The sequence below is a fragment of the Miniopterus schreibersii genome (assembly GCF_964146895.1).
Source record: "Miniopterus schreibersii genome assembly, chromosome: 20".
In the NCBI taxonomy this organism is placed as follows: domain Eukaryota; kingdom Metazoa; phylum Chordata; class Mammalia; order Chiroptera; family Miniopteridae; genus Miniopterus; species Miniopterus schreibersii.
In genome coordinates, this window is record NC_138122.1 from 15445084 (window position 1) to 15465052 (window position 19969).

The window sequence follows — 19969 nt, forward strand, 5'->3', positions numbered from 1 at the left end:
TTTTGGTGATCTAATCCAGATTCAGTATCTGGTCACACTACTAGTTCTGCCTCATTGGCTTTTCATTTTCTGTTTCACTGCTGGCCACTCGTTATTTTACTGGTTTTTAAAATTAAAGTTTAATTGAAAAATAATCATTACTTCTTCAGATGTGTAACAATCACCAATTCACATATTCAGCCCTGGTAGCCATTTGGTTCCGCTAGTAACACATGGCTGACACTCATGAGTTCTCACTCTGTACTGAGGCCCTGTTCCCACCCAGTACTACACATGACTTCACTCATTTACCCCTCATAATAACACTAGGAGCTAGGTAGTAGGTATCTTCATTACATAGATGAGAAAATGAAGCACAGAAAGGGTAACTTGCCCAAGGTGCATAGCTAATAAATGGCAGAGCCAGGATTTGAACCAAAAGAGAGTCTGTGCTCTTAACTACCACAATTACTGTTCTCCTAACATGTATATCTAACTAGTTTAGTCTCAGAGGACAAACTTCCATTTCCAAGTTCTTGGGGACTCACCAACCTATCTACCCCCTCCCCACCATAAATCACCCATAGGTAAAAGATACTATGTAAGTATTCCATTTCTTCCACTCTATACTTAATGGACATCTTTAGCTAATACCATCCTTCAGAGATTTCTAAAATTTGAAAAACAAAAAAGTAAAAACACTCACGATTAGCATTGAGATTTGTCACATTTCAGAGCAATTCGTAATTAGTTTGGGCTAGAGTAGTTGAACTCATTCTTCCTTCTACTGCCTGTCTCTCCAGGGTTTGTTCTTGTCTGGATTGTACCTACAGTACAGTACAGAGAAGCGCAGTTTAAGACCTGCTGCTGGATAGGAGGACTCCTGGGTCAGCCTTTCTGACTTCTTTGGGGACAGAAGACAAATCTTTAACTTCTCACCTCCACACTTGAAGGCAATTTTCCGAAACAACCCAATGTCCGGAACCGATTCCTCCCTGCCATTTACAGTAATTGCACCATGGTGGCTGCTAAAGAAAGGATGTGGGGAAGGGGAAGGGCAGGGAAAGGCCTCACTTACATCATACCTCTTGGCCATCCTGGCAATTCATCCCCTGTCCGACAGCTAGCCTTAATGACCTGCTCGCTAGCTGTTTCCTTAGAGATAAAATAGACAAATGAGCAAATCAGAATCGAAGGCATGAATCAATAAATGCAGCAGCAACATCAACAGTACAACAGCAGATGGCAGGGTTGCTCCATTGACTCCCAATCCAGGAGCTGGACATCCAGGAGAAATTTAACAGCACTTTTATTGACACTTGAGACTTCATGAACCAATACCCTTCAATGTTATCTGACACCCAGTATGTGGCAGGTAGAGTGTTTTTACCCTGAAGTTACAGAAGAGGAAACTGAACCTCAGAGAAGTTAAATGACATACCCATATTCAAGAATGCAAAGAGATTCTTCTAAGCAAGGAGTCAGAATGCCTGGGTTCAAATCCCAGCTATGCTACTTACTAGCTCTGTGACTGTGAGCAAGTAACCTCCATTTCCCCATTTATAAAATAGGTTAACACCAGTTCTACACTTATTAGATTGCTGTAAGAATTAAATGAGATACTGCATGTGAAATGCTTAGGACAGTGTCTAGCACAGAGAAAACACTCAATAAATGAAACTTATTACTGTAATTATAATTCTACTGTGCTTGTTTAGATGGGGGTGTGGGTGAGAAAATGAGCATGATTTTCAGCATCACAAAAAACACTCTGTCATCAGCCAGCCAGCCTATTACACCACAGCCTCTGGTTGCTGCATGTTCAATTTCTTCATAGGACTTTCCTGGAGTCACAAATTTAGCGGAAATGGTTGGAGTTTAATGAAGTGATAACAGCTTTCTATCTGCATTACCCCTTTTCTAGAGCACAGGCATAAGAAACACTTTTCAAAAGAGAAAGCTCAAACAGTCTGTGTTCGTGATCCTGAGAAAGGAGGCCATGAACAATTCCCAGGAGCCTTAAGAATGGTGGCTTTTTCCCTCTGATAATGCTGTTAGGAACCAGGTCAAGTAACAAAGTCCCAGGTAGGGGTCATAAAGACTAATAGAGGCAGCCTTTCCTTCCTCCCACGACCCCTCCTCCTGAGCCAAACACCTCTGATGAGGGTAAAAGAACAATAGTCAGAAAACCTGTCAAGGTTCCTTGGTTTGCAAATATGCCAAGGTGCCAGGTCACCATTCATAGCTTCACACTTTAACTTCAGCTACAAAACAACATTCAGTCCAGCTACTTTCCTAGCCTCCTCCCATGAGGGGGAGCTAGTTCCAGAGAGCTTCAGAGAGAATGGCCCCAGCTCTAGAACCAATGGCACAGCTCAAGGAAAGGGAAGACCAGAGGTTTTAAAATCTAAACAGGCCTGTTGTGGAGGAGAGGAAGCAAGAGGGCTGGTCAGCCAGGTGTCCAGAGATCAGAAGGATCCTGGCCAGGCGCCCAACTGCACCAGCACAATTATAGACTGGGCTATTTCCAGGAGATTTGTCAGCTGGCCTCCACTGTACAGTCCAGGGTTGCAGCCTTAAGAGGCTTCCTATTGTCCTAGGGACCTGACAAACTGGTGGAAGGATGTGAGGGGCAGGATTAAGGATGTGGCTGCAGATGTGGGGGGAGAGTAGTATAAAGAGAAGGTGAAGGGAGGAGTTTGGGCCAAACCCCAGCAGTTTCTCCATTCAATATCCAGCCCCACCCTGTGATTAGGAAAACAAAGGTGTGGGGGTAGGGAAGAAAAGTCATTTCCTTTATTGTAACTATGGCCCAGCTGGGTAAGAGCAAGGCTGAAAGGGAGTCATGAAGAATGAACTTCTTGAGAGAATGAAAGGAGGGTGCATCCAGACACTCTGAATTCATCAGAGATCACAGGTGAACTGGGGTGGAAGAGATCTTAAAAGACCATTCAGGCTGATGCCTCATGCTCCTCATAACCCAGGTTACTTCTGGAGTCAGATAATACAGTCCTTCCTCCCATTTGGGCAAAAGTCAAATGGGCTCCAAAGCAGCCATTTTCCTGGGTGCAAATGACCAGGCTCCAAGTCATCCAGTTTGTGTGGGAAAGTTCAGAAGTTAGGAGATGTACTGCTTCAATAGTGCTGGATTAGAGAGACTGTCCTTGAGGCAAAGCTGTAAATAGCAGACCACCTGGATGCTCTACTGCCCCCACAGGCATGATCTCAGCTTAATTATGCAAGGGTAGTTCAAAATTAACCTTAATCCCTGAGGCTCCACATCAGATGATCAATGAGTGTGTATGTAATAAGAAAAATGTATGTATGTTAAGTATGTAGACACACACAATATAAAGTAACAGCTACTGATTAAGAGTTTTCTATGTATCGGGTGCTATGCTAGGCACTTTATATAGGTTACCACATCTAATATTCCCCAACAACCAGGGATGAGTACTATTCTTAGTCTCATTTTTTAGATGAGGTGCTTGAAGCTCAGGGAAATCCCCTAAGGCACGTTAATAAATTACAAAGCCAGGATCTGAAACTAAACAGTCTCATTCCATAGCCTGCACTCTTATCTACCAAGATAATGTGCCTTACCTCTTTATGAGCATCTATTTGTGTGTCTCTCTGCGCTCTCTCTCTCTCTCTCTCTCTCTCTCTCTCTCTCACACACACACACACACACACACACACACACAGTGCTATCTAACAAGCTAGCATCTGATCAGACCTATAATAACCCAAGACTTCAGTTCTAAGGCCAGCTCCTGTCATACATGGCCTGTCTATAACTCTTTTTGTCTTTCTGGCTTGAGGTCTCTCATCTCCGATATGAAAGGGCTGTATCATACAGTAGGTGGTCCCTTCTAGTTCTTAAGTTCTTTAGCTATAGGAGAACCCCAAACTCCAAAGATTAGCTTTGTCCTACCTGGTCCTGCTTATTTTGGATAGGAAATATTCATACAAATAGGCAAACAGCAAGGACAAATATGACCATATGGGTTAGATACCATGGAAAGTCCTGGCCTGGGAACTCAGGTTCTGATGCTGCTCTAGCCTCAGCTCTAAAATAAAAGGGCTAGCCCAAGGCTTTATCTATAACGTCGTTTATAGCTCTGACACTCAGCTCCTATCTTGTTAAAAGGCAGAGTAAAGGTATAATCAACTTCCCTGAGAGTAAGAGGAGGAGGAACCAAAGCAATCAGATCCAGAGAAGAATGGAAAGCTCTGAGTTAGAGCTGAAAGGGCAGAAAAATGCTGGTTCCTCTCCAATTCTTCCAGAGGCCAGGGCTCTCCAGGCCATCCCCCCACGTAGTTCCTGGGTGGAGGCAAGTGCTTAAAGGTCAATTAAATTACTTGATATCAGCATGGGGGATGCTTTGTAGCAAGAGCTGTATGTGGGTGCTGGAATTTAGAGCACGTGGTGCCTGTCTAGTCTGTTTCTTTCTCAGGATGTGAGCACTGCCCCACTACTTCAGGCCACACATGCCCACCCAGCCTCTGATGAGGAATGACTGTAAGCCAGACACTGTTTTATGTTTTGGAGAATGCAAAGACAAGCTCCCAATCTTACAGATTCTAATCTCATAGGGAAAAGGAACAACCATTCAGTGGGTTCCCACCAAGTACTGGGCCCTTGCCATGTATTATTTTATTCAATCTTAATAAGTCTGAGATAGATTCTTAACATCTGTATTTTCCTGATGAGAAAACTGAGCCTTAGACAGCAGGAACAAATCTGACTTTAAAGTTTGTGTTATTTTCAAGAAACTAAAGGCAAACTATTGCCTTTGAACAATAAGAACTATAATAAAGTTAGTAACAAAAAGCAAGAAAGGATAATCAGTAAACACCCCGCAAGAAGCAGAAGACAGTAGCCCAGTAGTCCCAACTTGAACAATGGTCACAAGGTCAGACCTCTGGCAGGCTAAAGATAACATCTTTACCTAAGTTATATCTCAGTTCCTGAGCCCCAAGGTGGAACAACCCCTTGGCTACTTTTTCATGAGACCAGACAGAGGGACATAGAAAAGACCTCAAAACTGTCCTTAAGACCTGAAGAAATGATTACCCTTACCTCACCTCTGACGAATCCAGTGTCTTGTGATTTTGCCCTACATAATCTGTAACCTACATGCTATCGGGGAGTTGGGTCTTTAGAGCATAAGCTCCCCATCTCCATATTGGCCCATTCAATATTAAAACTATTTTTTTTTCTTTCTATACTGCAAGCTCCTGCTCATTTCTTTGGGACAGTACTCACAGACAGGCAGACTAGAAAAGTAATAATAATAATAACAAAAAGGAGGAAACAGAGGCAGCCTACTATGAAGAAGAGCTGCTTTTGTCAACTGCACTAAAAACCCTTGAGGCACCTACATAATCAGTAGTGTAGGCATGGGAAAGTCACTCTTACAGGGCCCCAATTTCCTCACCTAAAAAGTGAGGGTGGCCCTGGCTGGGTAGCTCAGTTGGTCAGAGAATCATCCTGATAAGCCAAGGTTGTGGGTTCAACCTCCGGTCAGGGCACATACAAGAATCAACCAATGAATGCATAAATAAGTAGATCAAATTGATCTCTCCCTCTCCCTTCCTCTCTCTCTCTCAAATAATCAATCAAAAAAATTTTTAAAGTGAGGGTGCTGAGACTCCCTGGAAAGATCTCCTCACACCCCCTCACCCACCTCTAACTACACCTGGCCCATTTGTGGCTCTTCCACTTTCACCATGGCACATCCCTCCCCGCCCCAGACCCACTGAAATGGAAACTCCTAACTCAAAAGCTTGTTTTTGTATATTCCAGAAAATGAAATAGTGCCTAGCCTGTAATGCACTGGCAAAACAGGAGGATAGACCCACTTACCGGAAGCAAGAGCTGTGCCAGGCTTCGTTGACAGTCCTGTACAACCTCTGGCTTGGAGCAACATAGTCCCCACAGCCCCGACACCTCCAGGCATCTTCACCTGCACACAAAACCAAGGATGGGTTTAGAGGCCTGAAGTACCGAGGGCAAAGGGATGGGATTCCTACCGTGTGGAATAAGACTGAGTTAACAGACTCTCATATTAAAAGGGTTAGTCTAATGTCTGGACAGGCACACAATTCCCTTCTCCAAAAGATCTCTGGAAGCACTGTATGCTCATCTCCCCAGGGAAAGGGAATCCATTTTAAAAAATGGTTCTGATTGTTCCTTTTTCTACTAAAACAAAACCTGCCTCTTCTAGAAGTATCAGTCCTTGCTTACAGTTCTGAGTAGATGAAATGATCAAGGTCTCTTTCTTTTTGGATCAGCCTTTCCTACAACTATTCCCAACCAGCACCCAGAAACTTCTCCTCTCTAGGTTAATCATGTTATTGCCTTTTCCTACTCTTCAAGAGCCCTGGTTGTGCAGATCTTCCATCACCTAGTCCAGAAGCTCATTGATTCAACCAACATCATGGGTCCTCTCCAAGCTCTATGCTGGAGAATGTTGGATAACATCATCCCTGCTCCTCAGAGAGCAAATCTACTGGAAAAGAAACATTCTTCCATATTGTAATTCTTCATTTAGATGTTCTTTCAGAAGTAGAAGCAAAGTGCTATTTTAGTTCAGAGAAAGAAGTTATAGGTATAGAAGGGAAAGAACAAACATTTAACGAATGCCTCCTATACACCAAGAACTATGGTAGGTGCTTTCTCATTCAATTCTCAAAACAATCCTGTGAGACAGGTATTATACTCATTTAATGGATGGGAGAACTGAAACTTGGGGCCAGGGGTGACAGGCCAAGTGGAAGATCTAGTACCCTAACTCAGGTCTGGCTCATCCACTCCACCATGTTAGTTCCTACTCGTTCCACTTAGGGGAGCCAGGAAAGTCTTTGTAGGGGAAGTTGACACTTGAGCTGAGCCTTGAAAGATGGGAAAGATTTACCAAAGGCTGAGATAGGAGGGGGAAGGGCTGAGCAGGCTGAGATATACCCATGGACAATAGCAGAATCAGTCCATGTTCCTCCAAAAGGGACAAAATACAATACACCTGGTGTGGCTCAGATGCCAACTTCTTGAAATAAAGAGAGCAGCTGAGATCAAGCTATGGTACCTTACTCAGCCCTAGAAAGCAGGACAAGGTTATTACAAGACTCCCTTGTGCTCTCTGTGTATACAGCTTTGTTCTCTCTGGGTAACTCCAGACTGCCACAGGCACAGTGACAGTCACCGAGCCCTGTTTCACAGGCACGGGGGCCATAAATAGACAATGCATGGCTCTGGGCATTTCAAGATTGCTCAGCAGCATTAGGGGCAGCCAGGGCATAGACAGCCATCCTCATACCCCAGAGAATTAAACAAGCTGGCAGAAGGCTTTTAAACCTCTACCCACCTGCTCCTTTCCTCTTGTTCCACAGTGACAGGATATACATGCCCATCACCTCCTGGATCTCAACTTCTCAGACTCTCATTAGGGGCCTTTTTGGTCTTTGGTAGAGGCCAGAGAGTGCACCATGATCCTCCATCCACAAACTCCAAAGCAAAAAATCTGAGAGACTCATCCAGATGGGTTATGGACAGGAGGCAAGAAAGAGAATTAGTGAGAGGGTTTTTGATGAACACAGATATCCAAATGTATCTCCCAAGTTCTGGAGGTACTGGTTTGAAACATTTTTGGAACTTTTACATGGAAGGGCTTTCAGAGGCAGTGTGTGAACTGCTGCCCCACCCCAGGCTAAGCTCATTATGTTAAGCCACACCTTGTTTCTTGTTTTTAATTTTTAACCCAAAAGTAAGTCTCTAACCTGACCACCCACTTACTCAACAATGCAATTTCTTGGCTCTGAAGGACTTCTGGCTGTTCCCAAAATGCAAAAAGATCAGGACTTTCCATTATGAGGATATTCAAGAGAACTTGTTATTGCTACACCCTCCAGAGCCTGCCCTGTTTTGTCCAGTCTTGAGAAATACAAAGCCATTTAACACTTATGTAGCATCTGCCCTGTGCTAGGCACTACAGGCACAAAAGTCAAGATCCCTACTCCCTGCTCTCACATCAACCGGGTTCCACCTCCCAAATGTCTCTCCGATCCTTCCCTGCCCTTCGCCGCAGCCCGAGTTCAGGTCTTTGCCTTCTCTTCCCTGTGTACTACACATTAGCCAGTTTATCCAGACTCCCCAATGTCTACAGAACAAAGGGTCAACTGCTTAGCATGGCCCTGCTGTTCTAAATTCTGCCTATTCCACCTCTCAGGAGATGTGCACTTTCAGTTATCTCCTCCACTACTCCCTTTTCCATTGGCTCATTCCAATTACCACTGAAATAAATTCAAATCTTTCCCATGAAAAACAAACCAACAAACCTGGCCCCATTTGTCCTCCATCTAGCACACTTGCTTCCCTCTTCACAGCCACACATATTAAAAAGTTGTCTGCACATCACTACCCTCATTTCCTCACTTCCCGCTTACCGCATAATCCACTGCAATCTGACTTCCACCTCCAGCATTTCTCAGAAACTGTCCCATCAAAGTCAACAGTGACTGCTTATTGCTAAATTCAATGGACACGCTTCAGTCATGCTTTTAGCAAGTATTTGTTGCATGCCAACTATGTGTCTGACAGTGTGCTGCAAACAAAAGCAAGATTAAACAAAAGCAGATGTTGAACAATAACATAATTTTTTAAATTATAATTGGGGCAAGTGGTGTGAAGACGGTATCAAGTTCTTCACTAGGAAAATGGAGTGAGGGCAGGGCAGGCAAATATTCCTTAAGGGAGTAATTTCCAAGCTGAGCTCTAAAGGAGGAATAAAATTATCTAGGCAAAAAGGAGGAGGAAAGGATCACACTGGAGACTGGGATGAGGGAAGACATGTGTAAAGGTCCTGAGGCAGGAACACAAACTCTTCACACATCATTTAAGTTGGCTATTGTTAACTCCAAATGACTAAGAGAACCAAGACCTGTCCCTGGACTACTACCGTCCTTCATTAGCATTTACCAAGAGAAAGAATGGCCCCTCACAAAGTGGCCCCAAAGAACCTTTATCTCCAGTCATCCCTTACAAAGGGATGCTGTAATCACATCTTGATCTATTTTCTACTCCTGCCACTCACATTCATGTTCTTGCATCCTAACATTCACACCCCAAGCTATTTTGTGTTTAGAATACTTTACCAACTCTTTCTCTTAATCAAACTTTTATCCTTCCTTGATGGTCCCCTATAGGCAGGCAGTGTTAGTTTCACTTTGTCTATACCTATTTTCTATCATTTGTTCTGTAATTACAGTGCACTATGTTTCTGTCTCCCTCAGTCCCTCCCTTTCTGTTCCCTCCCCTCCAGCTCTAAGGGGCAAAGACTGCATACTGAAGATCTTCAAATCTCCAGGGACTAGCAGAAGACCTGCTACAGTATAGGCAACCCTTTGTTTGGTGAATCCAACTGAAAAGTTGTACCCAACTGTCAACTATAATTTCCAAAGATAAACTCCCATGGACAACAGGGATGATTTCACTGGAATAAGTGCTCTGACTCCCAGGGTAACTACCTACAGGTAAAGTCACATGTAGATACACAGGCCTCAGTCTATCAGGTTTTACTTGAGCAAAGATATTTATCCAGAGCCTTCAGCCTCCCAAGCCCAGACACTCTTCAAGATAATACTCTTAAGAATCTTTAGCTCCCTTACAGTCCTGAAAGTCAATGATCCTAACTCTTTTACAACCTTCATTCTAGGAAATGTAAGATAAATATAATAATACAAAGTTTATGGAGATTTCTGTGAGGCCTAACAGAAGACCAATCCAGAGTCCAGTCCAGTTGGCCTGGAACATTCTTCCTCTAGAAAAATACCTCATTGTGCCAGGCTGTTCACCCTCTCCCTCTTCTGTGTTTACCTCTCATATTTGCAGCCTTATCAACAGTGGCTACTGATTGTCAGAGTCAAGAAAGGAAGCTTGATTAAGTAATTATCCCCAGCAGCCTCAAACAATAAGGGGCCCTTATTAGGTGTTTAATATTCAGAAAACTGTGCCTTCATTATGGGAATTTGTTGCTTTTAGGAAGTGGTAAATGTGCAATGCGAATGAGGTAAAAATTGTAACAAATGGCTCATTACAGAGGTTCTCACCTTTTGGATACTGGTATCAAATATATTCAGTTTAACCCGGCCGGCGTGGCTCAGTCCTATGAACCAGGAGGTCACGGTTCAATTCCTGGTCAAGGCACAAGCCCGGGTTTCTGGCTTGATCCCCAGTTAGGGGGTGTACAGGAGGCAGCCGATCAATGACTCTCTCATCACTGATGTTTCTGTCTCTCTCCCCCTTTCTCTTCCTCTCTCTGACATAAATAAAAAACACATTTAAAAATATATATATATATATTACGTTTATATATACTTCTCTCTCTGAACTTAATAATTGGTGAGGTGACTCTCGAACAATCTGTAAATCCACTGGGTAGGCACTAAGATGGCAGGATGGCAAGGTTGAAAAGCCTTTAAAAACCATCTACTCTAATCGAACTCTTTCATTTTTCTGAAAGAAAAATGGGCTTGAAGAAGGAGAATCAAGTTTCCTAACCATCAGAAAGCTGGTCTGGGAAGGGCTCAAAAAGGTTCTGAGACTACTAGATCAGCTGAATTTTTATTACCCTGTGTAGCCTCAGACAAGGTAAGGCATGCTTAAGACTACACAGTTATTCAGTGGAAGGGCTCTGCCTGGTACCCCAGCTCAGAGCCAGTGCATTTCCCATAGACACAAACATTCACCTTAATCTTGGTCTAAGAGCTGGGTTTCTGCAAACTAGTTTTTCAGACTTCAAAGTGGTGAGAAATCCCTAAGGGCTGAGAGCTCACGAGACCATAAAGCCCAGCCTGAACCAACATGCACAGATCCTATCCTTTCATTTGAGAAATATCTTTGGTACTTCTCATATTCCACTAGACAATGAGAACCAGGAACAACACCCGGCCAATTCAGTGCAGCACAAAACAACAAGTACAGCAACTGCTGTGCCCCCTGGGAACTGGCAGGTCATTTGTATAAATCCCACTTGTTCCGGGATAAAGCAGGAAGCAGAGGGGCAAGGGCAGCAACTGGTAGGGAACAGCCAAGAGAGAAAGGACCACATTTTAATAAACTGACTACCAACAAGACTAACAGTAATGATTAAGGTTTCTCTAGCTACTCTTTCTTGTATCCCAAAAGGTTTTCCTACTCACTACCTTACCAAATATTACCAAAGGAAGAGTCTAAGGAAAAAAGAGTGGATGATTTTTAAAGGAGCTTCTGTACTTCTCTGGACCTTAGATTCTTCCTTCATAAAAGGAGGGATCAAATTATTCCTCTGGCTCTGAGAGTCTGTGACACCAAACCAGGGGCCTCTCATTTTTCAGGCTAAGGCACAGACAGAGGCATCTCAGAAGGTTTCATTCTTGCTGTTGTTCTCTTCTGCCCTTTAGTTTACTAGGGGCAATTTTTAAGGGTCAAGCAGAAGAACTGGACTTAGACCCAGGTTTGAAACTTGGCTGTGTTTTTAGGCAAATTATTTAACCTCTTTGAACTTGTCTTTTAATCTTTAAAAAGAGGATAATACCACTTCCTTACAGGATTAACAAGAGGATTAAGAGAAATAATGTAATATATGTGAAAATACCTCCCACAGTGCCCAGCACTTAGTTGGCAACTACATTATGAATAGCTTTTCTTCTGTCTTTCATGTATATTTAGGGGGTTGGCCAGGGTAAAGGTTGAGCTGACTACACTACTAACCTCCCAAATCTAACCTCCCAAGGGAATGTTTTCAAAACAAATTCAGAAAATGTTTTCTATGTGCCCTTGTGCAAGACACAGACTAGACCACAAACTGCCTGGGGTCCTTGGTGAGTACTCCTGGGGTGTGAGGGACAAAGGTATACAGAAATAACACATGTCAGAGAGGGACAACCCAGGTACTAGGAGCAGGGCAAGCTTGGCAGAGTAATAAGATACTGGCTAGAGAAACAAACAAGACAGATGGTTCCTGTGGCTTTCAGGGCACTCAGGTTCTCACTTCTAGCCATAAGTTTAGTTAGCTGTGAATGAGTTGGCAATTTCTTATCTGGAGGAAGGCCTACAAAGAATCTCTATCAGAGAACTGGTTAACCAATTCATATATTCCCAGGCAGCAGTTCTCTACCCTTATCAATGACAGGGGGAAAAATCCCAACTACTTTGAGTCCTTATTGTGTGTAAGGCAGTGTCCTAAGCACTATGCAAGCATGAATTAATCGAATATAAAGATCCCATGAGGTAAGGACTAGTATTCTAGAACTATTATTGTTCCCATTTTACTAAAGAGAAAACTGAAATGCTCAACTAACAAGTAAGTGTCAGAGCTGGGATTAGACCACAGGTCTGCTGACTCTAAAGTCTATGTACTCGACTACATTTTAGACTTCCTTTCCTGAAAAATAAATTATAATCAGGAGCTGACAAAATAGAATCCCAGGGTGGACGCTCAAGGTATACTTCAATAGAACCAAGCAATGACTTCATATTTTAGCCCCTGTTGGATATCAATAAGTAAAAGAAATTAATTCTTGCTACTATATAAAAAATGGTCAAGAGTAAGAAAAAAGATAGACTTGTAAGAAACTGCTACAGCTACAAGTCTCCTCACTGAAATGCTAAAGTGACACCCCACCCCTCCCTAATTTGTCCCTGAAACAGCCTCTTCCAGGCTGCACTGATCAGAAGCTAGCCCTGTGCTGGGAATCAACTCAGCCTCCAAAAGATGCAAAAATGTGGAAAGCTTAATGCAACTCCCTCCGTGCAGCCCCTTGAACATGATGGATGTCTATTCAGCTTTAAAACCTTGTAGTCTTCTTGGACCCCACCTTGATTCCTCCATCCCATACCCAGAGCTATTCAAGTCACCCTGCCCTGCCCATGTCATGAGTCATTTTCTACTGGTCAGTGCCTTCTTTTCCATTCCTATCACTAACACCTCAGCTCAGGGCCTACCGTATCCACCCTCAGATTGGTGCCCTTCATTACCCTTGTCCAATTCATTCTGCCTACTAATGCCAGATTGATGGTCTAAAAACAAATGTCTTCTTTTAATCCAAAGCTCAGGATACAAACCACAGTGGTAAGACTGAGTAGCATATAATATTATCAGTAAATTCTGTGTAATTTGCTGTGACCCAGATTGTATGTGTTTTATGTGTGTTTAAATAAATATATTAAATACACATGTGTATACATAAACACATACATAACAGATCCAAGACTGGCTGACTTGATTTGAAATGGTTGAATCTGCAGTGTAAAATGTGATTCAGCCATAATTAGGAATTGAAATTTAGTACAAGAGAGAAAAGGACTTGATATAACCAATTCTTTAGTTGCAAATTCTGGGTATAGAGCACTTGGAAGATTGGAGGGGGCAGGTTGGTGAGATAATCAGACCGCTAAATTGATTAAATGCTCCTAACCCTGTAAAAAAAAGAAGAAAAAAGTAAAAACAAATGCCCTCATCATGACTCTTCCTACGTTTAAAACTATGGTCTGTACTGCAGACCAGAAAATTCCACAAGCCTAGCATTAAACCACTCCAGTCTGACTTCAGCTACCCTCTCAGCCTTACTTTCTACTTCCTATGACTCCCCTACCTCCCAATCCTTGCTTCTACCACATACAGTGGTACCTCAGTTTTCAAATGTAATTCGTTCCGGAAGACCGAGTTCTGAAATGTTCGTAAGCCGAAGGATCAACAGCTGACAGCTAAGCCTCAGGATCTTGCCCTCAGCGGAAGCCGAAATGCATGTTTGACTTCCGAGGTGTGTTCGAAAACCGAAGCATTTACTTCCAGGTTTACGGCGTTGGTAAACCAAAATGTTTGTCAACGGAGACCTTCGAGAAGTGAGGCACCACTGCATATCAATTCGCCATCCTTTGTGAAGACCTTGAAACTCATCCAGCTTTGACTCCTACTCCCAGTTTCTTCTCTAGTAGGCTATCACTCTCCCATACACACCCTTTTTAAAGACTTCTCAGTCTTACCTCCTTTAAGAAGCATTCCCTGACCAAATCTGGTACCCATCCTAGACACCTTGCTGATCTTCAAATATGCCAAGCTCATTCTCTTTTATTCTGTCTAAAATGTTCTTCCCCCAGATATTCAAATGGCTCAAACCTTTGTTTCATTTCTCTGCTCAGATGTCATTAACCAGAGAGGCTGCCCTGACCTCCCACTGCTCCTATGCCCTTATCTTACTTTATTTCTCTTCAGGGCATTTATCCCTGATGTATTATACTCATATATTTATTGTCCATCTCTATCCACCAGAACATGAAGGAAGGGATTTGGTCTATTTTTGCCCCTGAGTACCCTCGGGGCCTAGAAATACTTGGCAGATAGTAGGAATTTAATATATATTTGTAGAATGAATTCTCCCTCACCTCTGAAATTCCATACAGGCTTTATAGTTTTTTTCTTTTTTTTCCCCCCAGAGAAAAGGGGGCTTTGGGGACAAGTTCAGAACTGCTGCTGCCCACCGCTGCCCTGGTTGCAAGCCTCATGGGGTCCCTTAGAGTTTAGGAGATGCATGCCTGTGGGGGAAGAAAAGGGGGAGAGGGAGGGGAAAGGCTTGGGTATGAGCTCTGGGAGGGAGAGTGCGCTATATAGTTAGTCTTGATTTGTCTTTTTTTTTTTTTCTTAATTACTCTAAGCAGAGAGGGAATTTCTCAAAGGCACAAACCACATATTTATTTCCACAAATATTTATTAAGGGTTTACTGTATGCCAGACTCTGCATGCCTCAAGCAGTCTGGAATATTACAAAGAGAACTAGAGAAGTCCTAGGTTAGTCCTGGCTCTACCACTAGTTGACCCTGGGCAAATCCATTTGCACCCCTGGGACTGTTTCTTCATATGTAAAACGAGGAGAGTTACACTGTCTCAAGTCTCTCCCGGCTCTAGCATCTGTTAAAATTTATAAGAGGTAAAACTTGTCCCGGCCAGTGCCTTAGACATCACAGTCACTCAGTAAATATTTGATTTCTTTCTTGTTGATTCTCCTGTTACAAAGGAATAGAGTTGTCTTGAAACAGTTTGGTCAGAACAAGTGAAAATTTAAGGCCCATTTCCTTCTCTGACGCCCCGAGCAACCTCATTCTGGTGTTTGTGATATAGAAAGGATGAAGTACTAAATTTGAAGTTGGGAAATATTAACTCTGACCACTGCCATTTATTTGGCTATGGAACCTTGAAGTCATTTCTGAACCTTAGTCTCCTCACCCATAAAAAAGCCGTATTTGCTTTCTCTCTGTTCTTCAAAGGTACTTCATTCCTTCCTACCGCAGGACCTTTATGTGCTGCCTGGAATGTTCTTTGCCCTTTCTCTGCTGGACTAATTTCCACTTAGTCTCAGGGGTAAGCATAAACTTGCTTTTTAAAGAGAAGTATTCCCTATCCACTCTTCTCACTCCTGGTGTACTCTGATTACTTCATTGATTAAATTATTATAACATTTATCTCAGTTGTTACCTCAATTATTTAATGTCCATCTCTAGGACTGGAAGCACCCACCACAAAGGCAAGGATTGTGTCTGTTTTGTTCATCACTATACTCTTCAGTGCTTGGCTAAGTGCACGGCAGGGAAGTATCCAACAAATATTCTTATGGAAGAATGTATAAACCAATGCACCTAGAGGCTTTAATGCCTCCAGGCAGCTTTTTGGTTCACTCAGAGAAAATCTAATGAACACCTGCACTATAAGATCTTTCACAAGTTTCTAAGAATCAAGGTTCAAGACAGGGAACCTAGGTTACACAGAGGTTAGAAAAAGTCATAGGAAATCATTTGAGTTGAAGAGCTCTGAAGCTGAAAATGAGAAGAGAAGAGAAGAGAAGAGAAGAGAAGAGAAGAGAAGAGAAGAGAAGAGAAGAGAAGAGAAGAGAAGAGAAGAGAAGAGAAGAAGAGAAGAGAAGAGAAGAGAAGAGAAGAAGAGATGGTGCATTTCTTCCCCTACTCCTTTCTCTAGAAGAATGAAGAGAAAATCCCATGCTCCCATGGTGAGGAAGTGACCCACTGGTGGCCCGGTCCTTGCATTCAGGATGGAGGAAGTGACGGTCTACAGGCTAAAAGCCAGGAAGTGGGGGGCAGAAATCCAGGACAAGCTCCCTCCTCCACTATCCCCTCCTCCCACCTCTAGAAAGCTTCTGGACGCTGACCCAGGTCGACCCAGAGGCTGGGCCACCCACACAGGTGGCTGGGAAACACCAGCCACAGAAAGCCCCTGGTGCTGGGGGCCAGAATGGCAGGAAGCCGCAGGGTGGTGTGAGAGATGACTGGGGGGGGACGGCAGGCCCTGTTAACCCTGAAGCTGCCCCTCACCCTTGGGCCACACTTCCTTCCAGGAGGCATTTGGCCACATTTCTTGTCTTAGACAGGCCGAGGGAGAACCCAGAACCCCAGGGGGCCTACCTTCCCCAGGAAGGATGCTCTGGTCTCTCCTAACCACCAACCCGTGTCTTAAACCCCAGGGAGCCCGCGCTCCCCTATTTCCTGCAAACAGACCCCGGACACTGGAGAGAAGCTTTGGATCCCACAGGGAAGTCATACTCTCCTCCATTTTCCACAGAAAACCCAGAACCCAGGGTAGCTTTCCATCCTCTCATAACCGCCCCCAACTCTGGGGTTCCCGCACTCCCCCATTCCCCACAAAACCCCCAGTCAACGGGAACCCAGGCTCCTCGGCTTCCTTAAAAAGGTTTTCATTTGGAGGTCTGCGGGCACCGAGCTGGCCCCCTGACGGAGCCAGCATGCCTGCCTCCCGGGGCCCTCAACCTGCCCCTCGGGGCCCTCCGTCTCCCGTCCCCAAATTCCCGGGGTGCCACCACCTCTGAGATTTCGGGGAGCGCTCCTTCTAAGGAGCTCGGACGCATGGGGGTCCACTCAGCCCGAACCCCAGAGAGGCCGCGGGCTACCCTCAGGCGCCCGGGGGCCCGGCTTCCGAGATAGATGGCGGGGGGACAGGACGTGGCGGCCTTTCCTTACCCGCCGGCGTGGCCATGGTCCCGGGGCGCGGAAATGGGGAGGGAGAGGCGGGGGCCGCGGCAGCTCCTCTCAGCTCGGGCTGTCGCCTCAGGCGCGCGAGGATCGCAGCCCCGGGCGTTAGCGGGATGCGCCGCCTACGGCGCCCCGGGCGGACCAAACAGCACCCGGCACCCCGGCACCCCGGCCTGCCGGCCGATGCCCCGCCCCACGGCCGGCCCCGCCCCCTGGCTCGGGCTCTGAAGAGGCTTTAGCGCCCCCTAGTGCGAGCGGCTCCCGCCCTGGGTGCCTGAGCTGGGAAGGCTGCTGCTGCGCACGCGGGAGGCCGCAACACAGAGGACCCTCAGCCCATTTTACAGATGGGGACAGCTGAGGCCAGAGAGTTGACAAGTTCGATTACCTCGAAATGGCACAGCTCATTAGGAGCTGAGCTGAGCTGGGAACCCAGGTCTCCTGACTCTTGAAAGCTCTTTCCAGGAGAGTGTTTGAAATCAAGAATATGAATATGGAGAAAACAGTTCTACCCAAGATAGCTTTGGGGGAGGGAGGTTAAGGGTGGATTCTTCTTAGAAGCTTTTGGCTCAGAGAAACCAGTTCTCGACGCCACTATGGATAAGCAGACACTCGATAGATAATCTCTAGGTCAAAGATGGTATGGGGGTGGTGCAACCATTCCAGGGTCAGATCCTTAGCCAGACCAAATAGGTATATAAATGAATCCAGCACACCAGATCTTCCCACTTTTCAAGACAAGCCCAAAATCTGGATATTTAGGTGAAATTTCCCACTTTTTAAAATGTTGGGAACATTAAGAGAGTCTAAAAATGCTATGTAGGCCAAAGGAAACACACCTGTCTACTGGATTTGCCCTGCAGGTTCCTCTTTGTGGAGGAGAGAGCACTGGACAAGGAGTTAGGACAGCAGACTGGTTTCTAGTAGCTGCTGGCTGGCTGAGGGGCCTTGAGAACCACTTCTGCTTATTGGGCTTAAGAGGGGGTTGAGGTCCTCCATGTGTCGAAGGGTTGGCCACATCATCTGGTCCCCGAAGTTCCTCCCATCTGATTCTCTTATGCTGGGTCTTTGGCAACTGTCATTTCCTCAGGTCAGGTTTAGGTCATGGGAAAAGAGTCCAAATGATTAGGAATGAACAGAGATGGGGCCCAAGGAAATGGATCTATCGAGGACAAAGTTCAATCCAGCTGCCTCTGGTCCTAGTACTCGAGTAAGCAAAGGTGAGCACAATTCTTTCCTCCTGTCCTGACCATGTAGCCCAAACTGGATGCCTACAAAATAAAGGCCAAACCAGGCCCTTATGAGCTAACTACATTTCACTCTGTGGCTTCTCTCCCTACTCCATTCACTCCAGGATTCAGCTTTTTCCTAACACATTCTGCCTTATTACTACTCTGCCATTCCTACAACCACCAGCACCCCATGTTCTCAGTAATTTTGTTGCCCATTCTGCCCATAAGTGCAGTCATGTTTCTAAACTCTTAACACATTGTTATTTTCAATTATATCATTTTGCAACCCCTGTGAATCTAAATCTGCACAGTCCAATATGATAGCCATTAGCCACCTGTGGCTAAATTAAAACTAAGTATTTAGTTCCTAAATCCACTAGTCATACTTAATGTGCTTGATAGCCACACGTGGCTAGTGGTTACTGTGTTGGACAGTGCAGATAGAGAACATCTCCATCACGCCAGAACATTCTATTGGATAGTAGTGTGTGCTGTTTTAGACAATGATCAGTAAGGGGGACTACCTGACATTATATACCTCTTGATATGATGCAACAAGAAGTATATACTACCACTTATGACATATAGTCTTACATATATATGTAACGAGAAGCTTGACCAGATTAAGGCCTAATCAGGTCAAACCTCTAGGTGTAACCAACAATTTACAAGAAATACAAGAGTAAGAGGAGCCTGTTGACACCACAGTGATGCAAATAGCAAAACTGAAGCTGTGGGAAACTTAACAGGACAATTGAACTGGTGTTTTTTAACAGATAAACAATAAGGGAAAGAAGAGATGGAAGAAGAAACTCTGGATGTGATAGACTTGGATCTCAATGAAAATAAACTATATAAAAGTTATGAGACAACCCGGCCAGGCGTGGCTCAGCGGTTGAGTGTCGACCTGGGATCCAGACAATCAGGGTTCAATTCGCAGTAAGGGCACATGCCCGGGTTGCGGGCTCAATCAATGATTCTCTCATCATTGATGTTTTTCTATTTCTCTCCCTCTTCTTTTCTCTCTCTGAAATCAATATATATATATAAAAAGTTATGAGACAACTAGGAAAATTTGAACAATGATTGGATGACATTAAGGAATTATTTTTTAAGGTACATAAAATGGTATTTTGTTTTACAAAATCCTTGAGATGCATATTGAAATAATAGATGACATATGAGTAGAAGTTGTCCAGGTAGGGAAGAGGGAGTAGTGTGAGGATGGTGATACAGCAGGACTGGTTATTGGGATGGGCAATTGGTCTGTGGAGGTCTACTTCTGTATATATATATATATATTATTTTTAGAGAGAAGCAAAGAAAAGTTGGTGTGACAGCAGAACATCTATTGGCTGTCTCCTACACACTCCCACTGGGGATCAAGCCCATAAGCAGGGCATATGCGCTGATCAGGACTCGAACCAGCAACGCTTTGATGCACTGGACGATGTCCAACTAAGCCACACTGGCCAGGGCTACTTCTGTATATTTTGTTTTCCATTAGAAACAAAAACCCTGTTCTTTTATTTGGCTGAGTTCCTGGACTTTCCTTACCTTTGCATTTCCTAGTATGTCTTGGCACTAATCAACTTGATAACTATTAGGTCAAAGACGAAGAAAAGAGCTCCATTCAGAGGGATGACCTATAGCTCTGGTGTGTTGGGAAGCCTGAGGCTGGGCCAGGTTTGTAACCTCACCATCTTCCATCTCACATTCTGCTACT

General features: G+C 44.3%; 1 protein-coding gene across 6 annotated transcripts in view; it reads right to left on the bottom strand.

Annotated features, from left to right (window-relative positions):
* The window catches only part of LIMK2 (LIM domain kinase 2), a 53943-nt gene extending 36772 nt beyond the window's left edge, over window positions 1-17171 (bottom strand). The window contains exons 1-2 of one of the 6 annotated variants that reach the window (XM_081122882.1): window positions 17003-17171; window positions 5849-5948 (exon numbers count right to left, since the gene is read on the bottom strand). In XM_081122882.1, the coding sequence (XP_080979008.1) occupies window positions 5849-5948; window positions 17003-17018 (116 nt within the window). In that variant the 5' untranslated portion in view covers window positions 17019-17171. Of the gene's footprint in view, window positions 1-1057; window positions 1135-5848; window positions 5949-7346; window positions 7453-8316; window positions 8359-17002 lie in introns of those variants that run through there. The other 5 variants (XM_081122876.1, XM_081122875.1, XM_081122880.1 and 2 more) reach the window with 5 other exon arrangements.
* Between the last annotated feature and the right edge of the window lie 2798 nt (window positions 17172-19969).